At 43.3% G+C, this 16858-nt stretch overlaps 1 protein-coding gene across 2 annotated transcripts in view; it reads right to left on the bottom strand.

Moving 5' to 3' along the window:
• Positions 1–16858, bottom strand: part of MOCOS (molybdenum cofactor sulfurase) — a 53446-nt gene that overhangs the window by 20390 nt on the left and 16198 nt on the right. For both annotated transcript variants that reach the window (XM_072829307.1, XM_072829308.1), the window contains 4 exons: positions 15577–15776; positions 10252–10368; positions 8260–8718; positions 2231–2393 (listed from right to left, as the gene is read on the bottom strand). In XM_072829307.1, the coding sequence (XP_072685408.1) occupies positions 2231–2393; positions 8260–8718; positions 10252–10368; positions 15577–15776 (939 nt within the window). The remainder of the gene's footprint in view (positions 1–2230; positions 2394–8259; positions 8719–10251; positions 10369–15576; positions 15777–16858) is intronic.

The following is a 16858-nucleotide window of genomic DNA, read 5'->3' as shown; positions in this document are numbered from 1 at the left end:
AAATTAACAAGGCAGGAAACAACAAATGTTGGAGAGGATGCGGAGAAAAGGGAACCCTCTTACACTGTTGGTGGGAATGTGAACTGGTGCAGCCACTCTGGAAAACTGTGTGGAGGTTTCTCAAACAGTTAAAAATAGACCTGCCCTACAACCCAGCAATTGCACTGTTGGGGATTTACCCCAAAGATACAAATGCAATGAAACGCCGGGACACCTGCACCCCGATGTTTATAGCAGCAATGGCCACGATAGCCAAACTGTGGAAGGAGCCTCGGTGTCCAACGAAAGATGAATGGATAAAGAAGATGTGGTTTATGTATACAATGGAATATTACTCAGCTATTAGAAATGACAAATACCCACCATTTGCTTCAACGTGGATGGAACTGGAGGGTATTATGCTGAGTGAAGTAAGTCAGTCGGAGAAGGACAAACATTATATGTTCTCATTCATTTGGGGAATATAAATAATAGTGAAAGGGAATATAAGGGAAGGGAAAAGAAATGTGTGGGAAATATCAGAAAGGGAGACAGAACGTAAAGACTGCTAACTCTGGGAAATGAACTAGGGGTGGTAGAAGGGGAGGAGGGCAGGGGTTGGGAGTGAATGGGTGACGGCACTAGGGGTTATTCTGTATGTTAATAAATTGAACACCAATAAAAAATAAATTAAAAAAAATAAATCTAGTGATACAGACAGATTAAAAGTAAAATGGAGCCACCAAGAAGATAAAAAGACAATCTAGGGACCCCTGGGTGGCTCAGTGGTTGAGTGTCTACCTTCAACTCAGGGTGTGATCCTGGGGTCACAGGATTGAATCCCATACCAGGCTCCCCACAGGGAGCCTGCTTCTCTTTCTGCATATGTCTTGTCTCTCCTCTCTGTATCTCTCATGAATAAATAAATAAGATAAAATCTTAAAAAAAAAGACAATCTACACAATGGGAGAAAAAATTTGAAAATCATAGATCTGAAAAAGGACTTGTACACAATATAGTAAAGACTCTTACAACTCAATAATTCAAAAATAAAGAAGCAAGGAATTTGAATAGATATTTTTCTAAAGAAGATATACAGATGACCAATAAACACAAGAAAAGATAGTCAACATCATTAGTCATTAAGGAAATATGAACCAAAGCCACAGAGGTACCACTACACACCCACTACAATGACTATTGAAAAACAACAATGGAAAATAACAGGTGTTGAGGACATGGAGAAATTAGAACCGCCGCACATTGTTGGTGGGAGTATAAAATGGCAATGCAACCACTTTGGAAATGTTCAACATACAGTTCCCACATGACCCAGCAATTCTACTCCCAGGTATATACCCAAGAGAATGGAAAACATATGGCCACCTGAAAACTTATACACAAATGTTCATAGCAGGATGATTTCTAAAAGCCAAAATGTGGAAACAATCTAAACATCTATCAACTACTAAATGGATTTTTCAAAATGGTATGTCCTTGCAAAGTAATATTATTCGACAATAGAGAGACCCTCAAAAACTTGTGCTAGGTGAAAAAAGCCAGTTGCGTATTACATGATTCCATTTTCACAAAACATCCAGAAGAGGCAAATCCATAGAAGCAGCAGATTACTGGTTGCCTGGGGCCAGGGATGAGACTGGTGATGGAGACTGACTACTAATGGGTATGACGTTTCTCTTTGATGGTCATGAAAATGTTCTAAAGTTGATTGTGGTGATGGTTGCCCAACCTCGTGAATGTACAAAAAAAATCTGACCTGGACACTTCCCACTAGCCACATTTCAGGGCTCAAGAGCCACATGTACCCAGTGGCTACCAATCTGGACAACAGAGATATTAAACATTTCCATCGTCACATAAAACTCCATTGGGCAGAGTTGATCTATACTTTTATATATTTGTTAGTTTATAACCCAAAAAAAACAAAAATGAAGAATTAAAGCTTGAGTATGTATTATGACAAGTGACTAAAATAAAGGGGATGCAAGTGAAAAGACATATTTCAAATTTTATACTTCTTTATTCCTGAGTCAACTGCCAGATCTTTACCTCTTTCCAGAAATGTCTCAAAACATAGGGAGCAAAACCTTTTTGTTGTCTCTTAACACCATTTCATGGACTTCAGGGTTATTTTAAGAGTTGGTAGAGGAAACCCCTTATTTTATTTTCTGAGGAGTACGAAAGCTACTCTTGACAGTGGATTTGTGAAAAATGAACCCAGTTTTCACACCTTTGGCTTTGAGGACCATGACCTTTTGCTGTAAGTCAATGAAGGGCTGAATCAGACAGAGCCGGGGCTCCTGCTTCTGACTGAGGCACACGCCGTTGTGGTTCACAACCATCCAGCTCCGGTCATACAGCAGCCCTTGATTCCCTAGAGGCCACGTGGTTACCTAAACACAAAGGAAAGCAGATTTTAGGGTAGGGCTCCTCAAAGGTGGCCTTTGCATTATTGCACAGTGGCTGCACAAGTACAGATGGACTTCATGGCCTCAGCACACACTCTTCCTTCAAGGAGGAAATGAAGGAAGAAAAGAAAGGAAAGCAAAGAAGACAATGCACAGGAGACAGTGTGAGAGCTAGATGTCTCCCATTTACCCTCCAGATCTACTTCCTACCCTTCTCTTCGAACTGTCTTTTAAATAGGCAATGTGTGTGCAACCAGCAACATTCAGAGTGCTCATGGAAAGTAAGTCTCACTCCACCCCAGCTCCCCTCCCCCCAGACTTCCATCCCTCTCACTTTCTGTCTATCCTTCCATAGTGGTGAATGTCTGTACAGGCATATCCTGATACTACAGACATATTTCTTGCATAAACTGTGGCTCTAGGCATGGCCATTGAGTTGAGCCACTTTAAGTATACATTTAAAGTGTATACACGTTTTCCTAAACTCTTCATATTTCTACAAATTTTAAAATATAAATTACACCCACTGCCCAGATCATTCTTGCATTCTAATACTATTCTCCAATAAAAAAGAACTGGGATTATTTGGAGAAATGGTTGATTCTAGGGCTGGGTCAGCAGCATCTGGTGATGGTAGAAAAGTAAGGAAGTACTCAAAAAGCAAAAAGATGGGAGCATGTCAAAGGGATGCAGTAGTCAACTGCATGGCAGCTGGCCAAAACTGGAACAATCTGAGCAAAAATAAGAATAGTGATGTAGTACTGTATTATAACCCAATATATAAAATAAATATTCATGAGTCAATACTGAAATAAATACATAATTGGATAAATAATAAATAAATATACAAATATATAAGAAAAGTTAAGTCTCCCACACAGAAAAACCTCAAATAATTGATGTAGATGCTCCCCCCTCAAGAAGGAGGAGTAGAACTCCTCACCCCTTACATGTGGGCTACTGACTTGCTTCCAAAGAGTTCAGTGTGGAAAGGGGGTGGAGGAGAAACTTTATAGTGAAGAAACCTGGAAAACACTCTCTCAACCAGATGATCAGGGTTAATTAACATCAGTAGTGGTAAGTCATGTTGATAGTATGTACTATGATATGATATTATATTATATTATATGATTTATGATATGATAAGAATAGCACTTTGTCTCTGTGTTCCTCCCCCCCACCAAAAAAAATCCTGTAACCCCAGTCTAATCATGAGAAAGACATCAAACAAACCCAAGTCAAAGGACATGCTAAAAATACCTGACCAGTACTCCTCAAAACTGTCAAGGTCATCAAGAACAAGGAAAGTCTGAGAAACCGGTACAGCCCACAGAAGCCTAAGGAGAGATGACCGCTAAATATGATAGGACATCCTGGATGAGATCCTGGAACAGAAAAAGGGCATTAGGGAAAAGCTAACAACATTTCAATGAAGCATGGCCAGGTCTTCACAGGGTTTTGTCCACAGCTGAGCTACTAACAGCACTGCATGCAACATCGCATGTACGGTAGTCCCATCAGCGAGGGCTCTTCTGGAATCCGCTCTCCATTGAAGAAAAGGCAAAGGCGAAAAAAAATGTTTTTGAAATAGTTACAAGACAGTCATTCTTGAACTAACTGTGAATCAATTTCAACCAATTGTCTTCCTCTGTGCACTCAATTCAGCTACCCAAAAGAACCTGGAAACTTCAATAGCAGGTAATAAAAGGAAGCAATTTTTAATCAAGGGGCATTTTGCGGTGAGTCTTCTGGTGAGGGACCTCAGGGAAGACAGAGGGAGGCACCATGGAAAGTGAAGGAGAGGAGCTGCAGGCACAGGGGGAGGCATAGAACTCAAGGAGGAAGAATGTCAAGGTAAGCTTCACCTCGAGCAGGGTAAGCCCTGTATTCAGGAGGTGGAAATGTCATGCAATGGGGGATGAAGGTATCCTGGATACTGACAGATCTGGGTTTAAATCCCACCTCAACTGTTAGTAGCTTTGAACAACTTCCCAACCTTACTCGGTCTTGGCTTTGTCACATGTCAGATGGACATTATTATCATTTCCTGCAGTACTGGCTAAAAGCTAAAATGAAATATAAAATGTAAAGCAACTAAAATATATTAGATGATCCATAGATGTTAATCCCTTTACCTCTCTCCCTTCAATTTTTCTCATGTATCAAATATCCTCCCCATACACTAGAGATGCCTCTGTTAGTACAACATTCAAGTTCTGCAATATTATGGTCTATATTAGCTTTTATGGGTAAGCCCAGAAACCACCATTATTTTTTATTCATTTTTAATTCATTTTTTTATTATTCATTATTATTTCTATAGGAAAGCCCAGAAACCACCATCATTATTTCTATAGGAAAACATGTTTTGAATGACAAATAACTTTTTAGAAGACAAGGTATTACTGGAAGACAATCTCCATGGTCTCTTGTTTCTGCATGTCTGTTTTAATGAGCAGAAGCACTAACTGCCCTTTTGTTCCAGACTACCTGAGTACGTTTGTATAGTGAACACAAGGAAATATAGTGAATTCAAGCCTCTGGGAAGAAGAGCAGGTTTGCTCACAGGCCAGTATTATAATGTCTTCCTCCTGAGCCACGACTAGGCACCTTTGCTCGTATCCCATTATGAGTCAGGTTCCCGGAGTGAGGGGTTCCTCAGCCACATGCACAGCATCAGCCAGGGCCCCTCTATAACCCCTCTTGGAACTTGGGGGGCACAGGGAAGCAACACAAACGTGAAGTTCATGCTGCCTGCTGAGTAATAAAGCCCTTTGTCTCTGACCCGGGAGTCTCATGTCTTTTGCCAGCATCGAGAACAGTTAGGCTAGCTGGTTAGCTTAAAAGGAGGGCAAGCTTACAAGGTTTGCCTCAGACTCTTCACAGTTCTTCACACCTATTTATTGAAATAGGTTTATAATTTTCTATCTTTTAATTTGCCATCTAAAAATCTAATGTGCTGGCTTCCCATTTCCTCCTTTCTTCTTCCTCTTCATCTGGGCCACCCTTCCAGCCAGTGTGCACATGCTGAGGAAGGGGGAAGCTGGCATGTGTGGGGCTGAGCTTTCAGCTGCTGTAGCTAGGGTTTGGTTACATAAGGAGGAGTTGAGCAAATAAGTATCTGGTGAAGATATGGAAGCCAGGTTTCTCACAGGAGATACAGTACGGGAAGGGGGATAAATAGAATAAACAATGTGGTGTCGGATTGAAAGGGGAGGTGTTAGTGGGAAACTGGGAGCATATCTAGCTGACAGGGATGGATAATAGGTTAAGAGATGATAGATAGATAGGTATAGAAATACAGATGTGTGTATGCATGCATGTATGCAGAATATCCCAAAAGTCTTAACACATACATATATGTGGTAGACAGAATAATGGTCTTTCTAAACATGTCCACATCCTAATCCCTGGTATTAGGCAAAAAGGAACTTGCAGGTGCGATTAAAGTTGAGGACCCTATGATGGGGAGATCTTCCTGGATTATCCAGGTGGGCCTGCCCTATTTCTCAGGCAGGGGACATACAGAATGAGCCTAGAACACATTATTGCACCAGAAAGTAAGAAAATACTCACAGAATGAAGGGAACATATCAAAAGGACACAGGAGCTGACCTGAAGGAGCTCCCACAGACCAAGTCTGCAGCAATTTAATCAAAATAAATACTGATAATGATGGATTGTAACTTTTGAGCAAAAAGCAGAATCCATGAGTTCATGCAGATTCAAAAAGAGAGAAGAATTAATGACTAATAAACATGGAAGAAGGAAAGCTCTATCCTACAACAGAATACCAACTAACAAATCTAAAAGGAATAATGGAATTTCTTAAATTACCATTTTGCAATCCTTATACCAACCATTGATTTGGCAAAAGTCATCAATAGATGCTAAATCTAGTGAATAAAAGTTTGACAAGGAACAAGATATTTCGGGACACCTGGGTGGCTCAGCAGTTGAGCATCTACCTTTAGCTCGGGGTGTGATCCCAAGTTGTGGGATCGAGTCCCACGTCAGGCTCCCTGCAGAGAGGCTGCTTCCCCCTCTGCTTATGTCTCTGCCTCTCTTTGTGTCTCTCAAGAATGAATAAATAAAAAAAATTTTTTTAAAAAGGAACAAGATATTTTCATATCCTCAAAGTATCTCTCCATAAAATAGGATTAATTACATATTAATGAATTTTACAGTAGAGAAACCTGGCAGACTCCATCTTAAGCAAATGATGACAGTTAATGTCACCAGCATTGGGACAAATGAATAGTGTGTCTTCTGGGATGCACTGAGAAAGCAGGGTATAACTCTGATGGAATTCCAGCCCAAAAATACAGAAATCACAAGGAAACCTCAGATAATACCATCACATTGCGGAGTAGGAGACCTTTGAGAGGTGAAAAGTCATGAGGGTAGAGTTGTCATGAATGTGATTAAAGATCTTATAAAAGAGGCCCCAGAGAGCTCCCTCGCCCCTCTGCACGTGAGGACACAGTGAGAAGAGGCTGTCTATGAACCAGGAAGCGAGCCCTCACTGGACACTGAATCCACCAGTGCAGACTTGCAGCCTCCAGAACCATAAGAAGTGTATGTTGTTTACAAGCCACACAGTTGATGGCACTTTGCTATAGTAGCCTGAATGGACTAAGACATCAATCCACCAAAATTCTATCTGGTGCACCCCACATCTTGCCTCATGGGCCCTTATCACTAGTGTGATTCTGTTCCCTTGGGTGGTGTTTGGTCTTGTATATGCTTCCCTTCTGAGATATTGCACTCTCTGATGGAAGGAACCATTTCCATCTTGCTCATCGCTGTAGACCAGGCGCTGGCCTAAGGCCTGGCAGATAGCAGGTGCTTGGTATACAGTTTTTGAATGAGCAGATAGATAGATGACCTTTAGCGGATCTTACTATCAGTGACCTTGCTGTAAGATGGGATGCTAATTCCCATAGGTATGTGGCTACCCTATGGGACATAACCAACCTGTGAAAATAAGAGTCCTGACACATGAGGGAAACAAGGACCCATCACCTTCCTCCATTTGGAAGTGAAAGTGAACTTGCTTGTTATGGTCTCGGCCTGGAGGACAGGCTCCCATCGGACCACCCTGAAAGGCAGTCCACATACAGCCCTAACCATGGGATATCTGACCAGGAACCAAAGAGCCTGCTATTCCAGAGGCCCAGGAGTCTTTCACCTGTGCCTGGGACTTAGGACACATACATGCAGATCATAGGAAGATAGCTTCAGTTTGTCCACAGCAGAGGTGTCAGGGCTAGCTGGCCTGCCAAAGCAGGCACCCCAGCCTCCCAACTCAAGTAACCAGCAGGCCGGCACATTTCAAGACATAACATAGTTCACATTCATAGGAAGGGCTAAGCAGAATGAGCACATAAAAGCACTGACCCAAGAAGTCAGCAGACCCAGGTTCAAATCTTTATCATTGATTACTGGGCAAAGTACTTAACCTCAATATCTATAAAATGGGGATTTTATTACCTTGTACCTCATATAGTTATTTTAAAGATAGAAAAAAAAGCATGTAAGATGCTTCAGCAGGGAATCAGCACACATTCGGTAAAAATTATGTCCATTATTATAGAGTAACTAGGTGTTCCCCATTCAGAAACAGGATCATCTCCAGTGTACCTCTAAGCAGAGCCATGTTCAAAAGTCAGCCCAAACCAAGAGAGGAAGAATGAGAATGACTCTTCACATATCACAATACTCTTAATATGATCTTGATTTTCTGCACACTTTGCTTTACTTTCTGTACTTTTTTCTTTATTTTATCAAAAAAAGTCATAAAGTAAACAACAAAAAAAAGCAATCTCTGTGCTGCAGTGAAAATCCTTACCTCAAATGCAGCACAGGATTTAATCGGGTAGAGGTAAAGGTTGGTGATGACATATGGCCCAAGGCCCCCATCCAGGACTCCAGCTGCTCTCTCTAAAGGGGTGTGCTGGGTTCCGGTGGTCATAGGCAGAGGTGAGTGCAAATCCGCTGCACCCACAGTGCTAGGCAAATCACTGCAAACCCCAGAGGCTATGGGAGCATCTTCCTGAGGTGAAGAACTACATCCATCCATGATGGCCGGAATGGCGTCCTGAGCCTCGCTCTCTGATGGGGCTCCAGCCTCTGCAGGCATGGTCTGAGGAAGAGGCTGGCCATCAGACTGGTGCAGTTGCATTGCTATGATGAACCTGAGAAAGGCCTGGGCATCCTCAACTGTAGACATATATCCAAAGGAAATCCTCACAGATCCTGTAGGCTGCCCATCTATGAGGTCCACGTCATCTCCACAGACATGACCAGCCTAAAATAAAAGGGCAGTAAGTCAGTGAGAGTGATGCATTCCTTATGGATAAATTGGAAATCATTTTGGAGAAAAAACTTAACCCAGGACAAGAAACTGCACCAGTAATACATGCTGTGTGCCTGAGCCACGATCTCCTAAGCACAAGGACTCCCTTGTGAATCTCACTTCGCCCAGGTGCAAATTGGGGTCAATACCAATGTCAATGGATCTTTCAAAAGTTTAAAAGAAAGACTGCATGGAAAGCATTTACCCAGAGCTGCACACCATGTCAACTCACAGACACATCAAGACAGACCAAAGTTTCAGAAATGTGATGGGTCAGCTTCTTGTTCTACCCACAGCTGAGTCAGTAGAAACATCTGCTAGCCACTCCCTTGAGCCTCTCAGAACCAAAGGCACCTGGGTGGCTCAGTTGGTTAATTGTCTGCCTTCAGCTTGGGTCATGATCTCAGGGTCCTGGGATGGAGCCCCATGAAGGCTCCCTGCTCAGTGGGGATCTTGCTTCTCCCTCTCCCTCTGCCTGCTGCTCCACCTGCTTGTGCTCTCTCTCTCTCTCTCTCTCTCTCTCTCTCTCTCTTTCTCTCTCATTCTCTGCCAAATATATAAATAAAATCTTTAAAATTTAATTTAAAAAAAAGAACCAAAGGGAGGGTCACATCCCTGAGAGAGCTGCCTTTGACAAGAAGGCAAAATAGAGATGCCCTCTCTGTGAATGAGCAGCCAAGGCCACTACAAAAGCCAAAGACAGGCCGGGTGCTCCTGCTGGAGGGCGGGGAGAGAAAGGCAGGAAGTCCCTGAGCCTCCTCTCCAAGTGGGGATGCTGGGTATCAGTCCCTGCTCAGGCCACCTGCCTGCCCCGGTGCTGAACCCAGGTCAGTCACTCAAAGAGCTGAGGTCCCAACACTCCACAGCATCAAATATTCTATCTAGAACTGCATCTGTTTCTGTACCAGGGCATCCTCCTCTCTCTTTAAATAAAGTCCAGTCCATGGTTAGTTGGGATCTAGTGTATACAATAGTTAGTGACAACCAAAAGAAACTCAAGTTAGAAATGATTCCAAAATAAATAAGTGCTCTTTGCCACCCGAACTATTCTTATGAAATGGCTTAAAACACTAGCTGTACCCTGAAGTGAAAAACCTCAGCCTAGGGCAGAGGTAGGGAGGGAGAGGATTCTGAGAGAGTCAGAACAGCCCCTGGAAGAGTTTCTCTCCTTACCCAGAGATGAGCTAACTCTAGGATAGGACTGGACTAGCTAAGAGCCCTCTGTATGTACAAGCACATTCTCACATACGCTTGCCCCATATTAAGACCCATCTTCTGCCTTTACATTTTTCCCCTCAAAGTAAAAAATGACTGCCAGAGAGGTACTATGTTTTCTCTTTTTGTGGACCCCTTTTCCTTTGCACTTCCACAGAGTGGGCTCGGAGAAATGAGCCCAGCCCACAGAACCAGCTCTGACCCCAGACATGAGACCAGCCTCCAGGGTGGTTGGAGAGGCCACCATTGGACATGACCAGCATTACCAACCTGAAGATGCTTCTTGACCATCTCATCGCTTATCCCCAGGTGCCTCTGGCAGGCCCCAGTGTTACAGAAGCAGCCAGTTCGCACGTGGATGTTGTAAAGACTGGCCATTTTATCCACCTGTGGGTTCAATGTGACATGAAACCAGTGTTACAGATGTCCAGTTTTAGTCTGACTGCCTGGGAGAGAGTTTCAGATCAAAATGTGGACCTCTCTTCCCTAACAATAAAATGAAAATTTGAGCTTGGAATTTTGCTTTGAAGTGCCATGATCTATCATGGGTTTACTAAACACATTTTATAAAATGTCACTGAGAATTAAAGTTTATGCAGTTGGCTCATAATGTATGCCTGAGAAAACCGAAAATATCCAATTCAGTCCAAACTCCAAGTTTGCAGAGCTCACATTTCAACAAACAATACTATTAAAAATGGCACAGAAGATTTGAATAGACATTTTTCCAAAGAAGACATACAAATGGCCAAGAGATACATGAAAAGATGTTCAACATCACTCATCATCAGGGAAATGCAAATCAAAGCAACAATGAGATATCACTCACATCTATTATAACAGTTATGATTGAGATAACAAGCAATAACAAGTGTTGGAAATAACGTGGAGAGAGAGAACCCTTGTTCACTGTTGGTGGGAATGTAAATTGCTGTAGCCACTACGGAAAATAGTATGAAGGTTCCTCAAAAATTAAAAATAGAAGTACCACAGGGCCCAGCAACCCTACTTCTGAGTATTTATCTGAAGAAAATGAAAATATTATCTTGAAATGATACTTGCCTCCTCATGTTCATTGCAGCATTATTTATAATAGCCAATGAAACAACTTTAGTATCCATCAAAGGATGAATGGATAAAGAAAACTGGAATACACACACACACACACTGGAATATTTTTAAATCATAAAAAAATAAGGAAATCCTATCATCTGTGACATCATGGATGGACCTTGAGGACATGATACTAAATGAAATAAGTTAGACATAGAAAGATAACTATATGATATCATTTATATGTGGAACCAAAAAAAAAAAAAAAACCTCAAACTCATAGATACAGAGAACAGATTGGTGGCTGCCAGACGTAGGGGGTGGACAAAAAGGGTAAAGGTGGTCAAAAGGTACAAACTCCTGGTTACAATATAAATAAGTCTTAGTAATGTCATGTACAACATGGCAACTATAGTTGATGATTCTTCGTTATATGTATTTGAAAGAGAATAAATCTCTTTAAGAGAATAAATCTTGAAAACTGTCATCACAAGAAAAAAATCTGTAACTATGTATGTTGATGAATGTTAGGTAGACTTACTGCAGTAATTACCCTGCATTATATACATATATCAAATAATTATGTTGTATACCTAAAACTTATACAACATATGTCAATTTTATCTCAATTTTTTAAAATAATAAATTATTTTTTTAAAGAGCCCACATCTGCCAAGGGGGTTCACAAGAATAAAATCTGAGTGGCTGGGATGGGGGACAGGTCCTTGGCATCTTCTGCCACAGGGTTGATCACAGGGCAGTCCCCAGCTGACCCACCACTCAGAGCCTCCCTGTCTAGGTTCACAGCCTGGGTTACAAACATTACTGTGTTGACACTGTGTATTATCAATTTGCTTTCTATAATGTCCCTTACTTTGGGTTGAATCACAGAACTTCTGTTCCTTCCAGAAGTGCCAAGGCTCTTTCCTGTCTCCCAAAGGCTCTGGGAGGCGAACTGCATTCACCCAGTGCTCAAAAGTAGGGCTAGCATGGGGGATATTTGCCCAGCCCTTCCCGCTGTGAGTCAAGGGCTGCATTCTTCCAAGTATCTAGGAGCCCACTGAGGGTCCTCTAAGCCCTGGTGACTCCTGCTAAACCCAGGAAAGTCACCTAACTGCATTCAGGAAAACAAACACATTTTGCCCAGCTGGGCAAATCTTTGAAACTTTTCTCCCTGGGAATTCACATTGTAGGATGGCCAGAGCCAGCCAGGGGCAATACAGCACTCTGCAGCTCACTACACAGCCAGCAAACATTCCCGGCCATGCTGCGCACAGCAGTGGTGACTCCCACACTGCTGAAACCATGGCTGTCTTCACTTCAGCTGTCTCCCCTAGACTGTCAGAGTGAGAAGTCCTTCCCTGGATTGAACTGAGGGGCCTCAGGAAAACATCTCTGTTCCTTTATCCTGGGCAAATATAGCTCAGTGACGTGCAAGACAACTAATGAAATCCAGGCATTCCCTGACTCTCTGAGTTGAGACCTGGCAGGACCGCTGGGTCTGGCCAACTCCATCTCCAGGTGGCCTCCATTCAAAGGGCAGCTGTTAGGAAGTTCCCTCACTGCCCCACCCCAACTCCTGCCAACTGGAATGAGAAGTCCCCTGTGCCCACCCCACATTCACTGTTCCAGTTACCAATGCCATGAAACAAGCCACCAAACTTGGTGGAATAAAATAATAACCACTTTATTGTGCTCGGAGCTACAGAAGGTCAGGAATCCGGAAAGAGCACAGAGGAGATGCTTGACTCTTTTCCATGATTTCCCGAGTCTCAGCTGGGAAGACTCCAAGGCTGGGAGTGACGTGGTGTCTGGGATTTGGAATCATCTGGAGACTTACTTATGCATGTGTGTGTCTGGCCTCCCAGCCAGGAGGGCTCAAAACAGGACTGTCACAATAGGGCCTGTGCTTGGCCTCCTGACATGGCTTGGCTTCCTCAGAGCATGGCAGCCTCAGGGTAGAACTTCTTACATGGTAACATGGGGCCCAAAAAGTGGATGCCCCAAGGAATAATGCTTTCTACCACACAGCCTTCCCTTCTGTAGCATTCTTCTGGTTGTGGGCAAGTCGTAAATCCACCAAGATTCAAGAAGAGAGAGGGGCCCCCACCTAGAGGAGGATCTGGGTACAACAGGCTGTTTGGGCCACAATTAACCCTCCTCCAATTTCCCATCATGAAGTAGTCCCCTTTTACCTTGAGCCTTGTGGAATCCCTGCCTGTGCCTGGCCAGGTGAAGGATTTGGTTTTGGTGGCAGGATGAGCACTGTATCCAGAGAGGGCGAGAAAGTAGCCTGAGCACAGAACAACATGGGAGCCTCCCCACCCAGGAGCTTGCATGCTCACTGTTTATTGAGCACTTGCTTCCCCGTGGGCCCCGTGCTCAGGCATTCTATATGATATCTCATTTAATCCTCAGAGCAACACTATGAGCAGGGTTCCTTGTTCTCCCCATTTCATGGAGACTTGGAGAGTTTATACTAACTTGCCCAAGCTCACAGCGCCAACAAAAGGCAGTCAGAATCTGAACCTGCATTCTTAACCACTAAGTAGAGTGACTTCTGCAGAGGGGAGAATGGAATTAGGAGGCCTGGCTATAAAAAATGAGAACCCCAAAGCTTCTTACGGAAAGCTAAATTCTTTGAAAAGCTTCAGAAGTTCTTTTGAAATCTCCTGAAAAGAGCTATACTCAGCCATGAAATCATCCGTTCTTTCTGAAGGCCACTGAAATCCCTATGGAATTCCTACACAGAGAAGTGGCCCAGGGAAACCAAGCTGGGCTTTACCAAGCCAGCAAAGCTGGCCACGCCTCGGCCACGGATCCACTCATGTAACAAGCTTCCTCTATAAACACACAGAGGAAGAAACTCGTCCAGGGTCCAGCCTCCAGGAATGAGTCCTGGTGAAGTCAGCAGGACACCTAGACAGGTAGCTCTCTCCGTTACTCCCCACCAGACTGCTCCTCTCTTCCAAGCTTCTCTGGCCAAATGAGGCATTCTCTCCCTGCTCTGCCTGACACAGCATACTTCATGGTCACCTGTCTGTCCTCCTCCATACCTCACAGGAAATACAAACTTATTTAGGTCCACGAATGAAACTTACTTTACCAATCATCTAGAACAGTGTGTTTAAGAAAGCATACTCCTGATGCATTTTCCATCACCTGGAAAGCATTTAAAATCACACACTTCTGAGGCACCCCAGGTGGCTCAGCTAGTTGAACATCTGCCTTCAGCTTGGGTCATGATCCCAAGGTCCTGAGATTGAGTCCATCATCGGGCTCCCTGCTCAGTGGGGAGTCTGCTTCTCCCTCTCCCTCTGCCCCTGCTCCCTGCTTGTACTCTCCTGCGTGCTCTCTCTCTCACTCTAGTGTGCTCTCAAATAAAATCTTTTTTAAAAAATTGCATACTTCTTAGTGACATTGGGCTGCCAGTGCATTACTAAAGGAGAGTCTGCACAGTAAACCTACCCAAGAGAGAACCTATAGTTAGAGTGTCTACTCCCGGATACCAGTAAGGATTGACATATCCCCAGAAGAATATTTCTCAGCTTTGTTCCTCAGCTAGTTTATGGCTATTGAGAAGAGAGGGGGTTATGATTCCTTGAGAAATGGATTTTGTTTGAGAAATTCTGCATTTAACAAAGGTTAATGGGGATTGTGGCTTTCAAAGGAAAACTTATCTGACCTTTGAACCTGCTCCTCACAGAGCTGCTCCAGGAACTCACACTCTGGGAAGGGCCTTAGGCTGCCCATCCCTGCCAGTCTGTGACACCCTCTCTGATGACCGTCTACCACTGTGTCTGAGTGCTTGATATGACTCTGGACATTTTAATGGACTGAGCAGTGACCAGCTTACTCAGTTATGGCAAGGAGCCAAGTATTTCCTAATACTGCACTGCAGAGTACAGAGTACATCTGCACAAACTGTTTTATAATCAAACTACTAAATCCTTTGATCTCATAGTATGCATGAACTACGACAGAAATAAGGACTTTTGTGATACTAAGGACATCATTTCTACTTGTTATAAAGGAGTTCTGAATTCCAAGCCACATGCAAATACATGGTGGTCAAAGGACCACGTTTTGTGTGATGCCAGGATCCGATCTGATGTATCACCGGGGCCACCATGCTAAATAGACATGGGATGACTATTCTGTAGACAGAATACACTGCTTTTCTGTCTACACTCTTTTAGGATGTCTTCCCTTGTTAGGATGTCTTCCCTTGTTGGCAAGCTGTCGGCTGCCCCCTTCCACTGCGATCAAAGACTCCGCCCCTCCCTCCTTGCACTTGAAATTGACAATTTCTGGCTGAAAAAACTAAACATCCACACCTGTTAGAACTGCATGGAAAGGAGAGTAGGGAGCCTGTAAGGAAGCGCTGGGGCGTCTCCAACCATGCCCAGGCTGCCCTTTGCACAGCGGCTGCAAGCCCCCAAGGACCCGCACAGCAGTACAGTTCAGGGCTTCAGAAGGCAGCAGAGTGCCAGAGAAGAGTGTCTCTTGTGAACGAGTACTGGAGGTGATGAGGAGACCCACCTGGGAGTAACCAATGATGTTCCCACTGTGGTCGAGCACATTAAAATTGATGATGGGACCCTGCTCCTCCGGGCTGCTGAATTCAGAGTCACTGTAAATCCGCACCACAGGGGCTCCGTCAGGGTACCGGAGAGCAGACAGGGCAGTGTAGGTGTACTGCGCCAAGGTAAAGGTGTGCTGCTTTATATTCTCCATTCCACCTCAAAAGCGATTGCAAAATGTCAGAGAGAAACATGAACTTCACGTGCAATTCACTCACTCATTTTTAAGAAAAGATCATTTTAACCAGCAAAGCTGGAGCTCAGATCAATGATTCTAAATACTGGTAGATGCTGTGTGATACTGTCCATATGGTTATGCATAGGTGTGGAGAACTAAACACCTTCTGTTGCTGTTCTGTGGAATCTTCCATAGGAATTCTTGTCATCCTTCTTTTTTCTTTCTTTTTTTTTTTTTAATTTAGACCTTTGGGTTACAGATGGCACAGATACACAATTTTATTTTTATTATTATTTTAAATTTTTTTTTAATTTTATTTTTAAGTCATCTCTATACCCAATGTGGGGCTCAAACTCACAACCCTGAGATCCAGAGTCACATGCTCCACTGACTGAGCCAGCCAGGTCACAGTTTTATCTTTAAAAGTATCAGGGGAGGGGATCCCTGGATAGCTCAGCAGTTTAGCACCTGCCTTTGGCCCGGGCATGATCCTGGAGTCCTGGGATCGAGTTCCATATCGGGCTCCCGGCAGGGAGCCTCCTTCTCCCTCCTCCTGTGTCTCTGCCTCTCTCTCTCTATGTCTATCATAAATAAATAAATCTTTTTAAAAATAAATAAATAAATGTATCAGGGGATAAGATAAATAGATAGATAGATAGATAAATAAATAAATAAATAAATAAATAAATAGTATCGGGTGGTTTTGCTGGTTTTTTTTTTTTTAATGTCTAAAGCATTTTAACATTATCCAAATCGATTAGGGATACATGTTACAACATGGATGAACCTTGAAAACATGTGAAATAAGCCAGACAAAAGAGCAGATAATGTATTATTCCTCTTATCTAAGTGCCTAGAATACGCAAATTCATACAAGCAGAAAGGAGACTTGAGATTACTTGGGGCTGGGGCAAGGGGAAGGGGGCAGCCTGTTGAATGGGTAGAGTTTTAGTTTGGGATGATGCAGAAGTCCTGGAGCCAGTCGGTGGTGGATGGTGGCATACCAATGTAAGCACACTTAATGCCCCTGAAACGTACACTTACTTAAGTTGGCCAAAATGGT

Source organism: Canis lupus, chromosome 6 (genome assembly GCF_048164855.1).
Source record: "Canis lupus baileyi chromosome 6, mCanLup2.hap1, whole genome shotgun sequence".
Lineage (NCBI taxonomy): Eukaryota > Metazoa > Chordata > Mammalia > Carnivora > Canidae > Canis > Canis lupus.
This window is presented reverse-complemented; position numbering and strand designations above follow the sequence as displayed.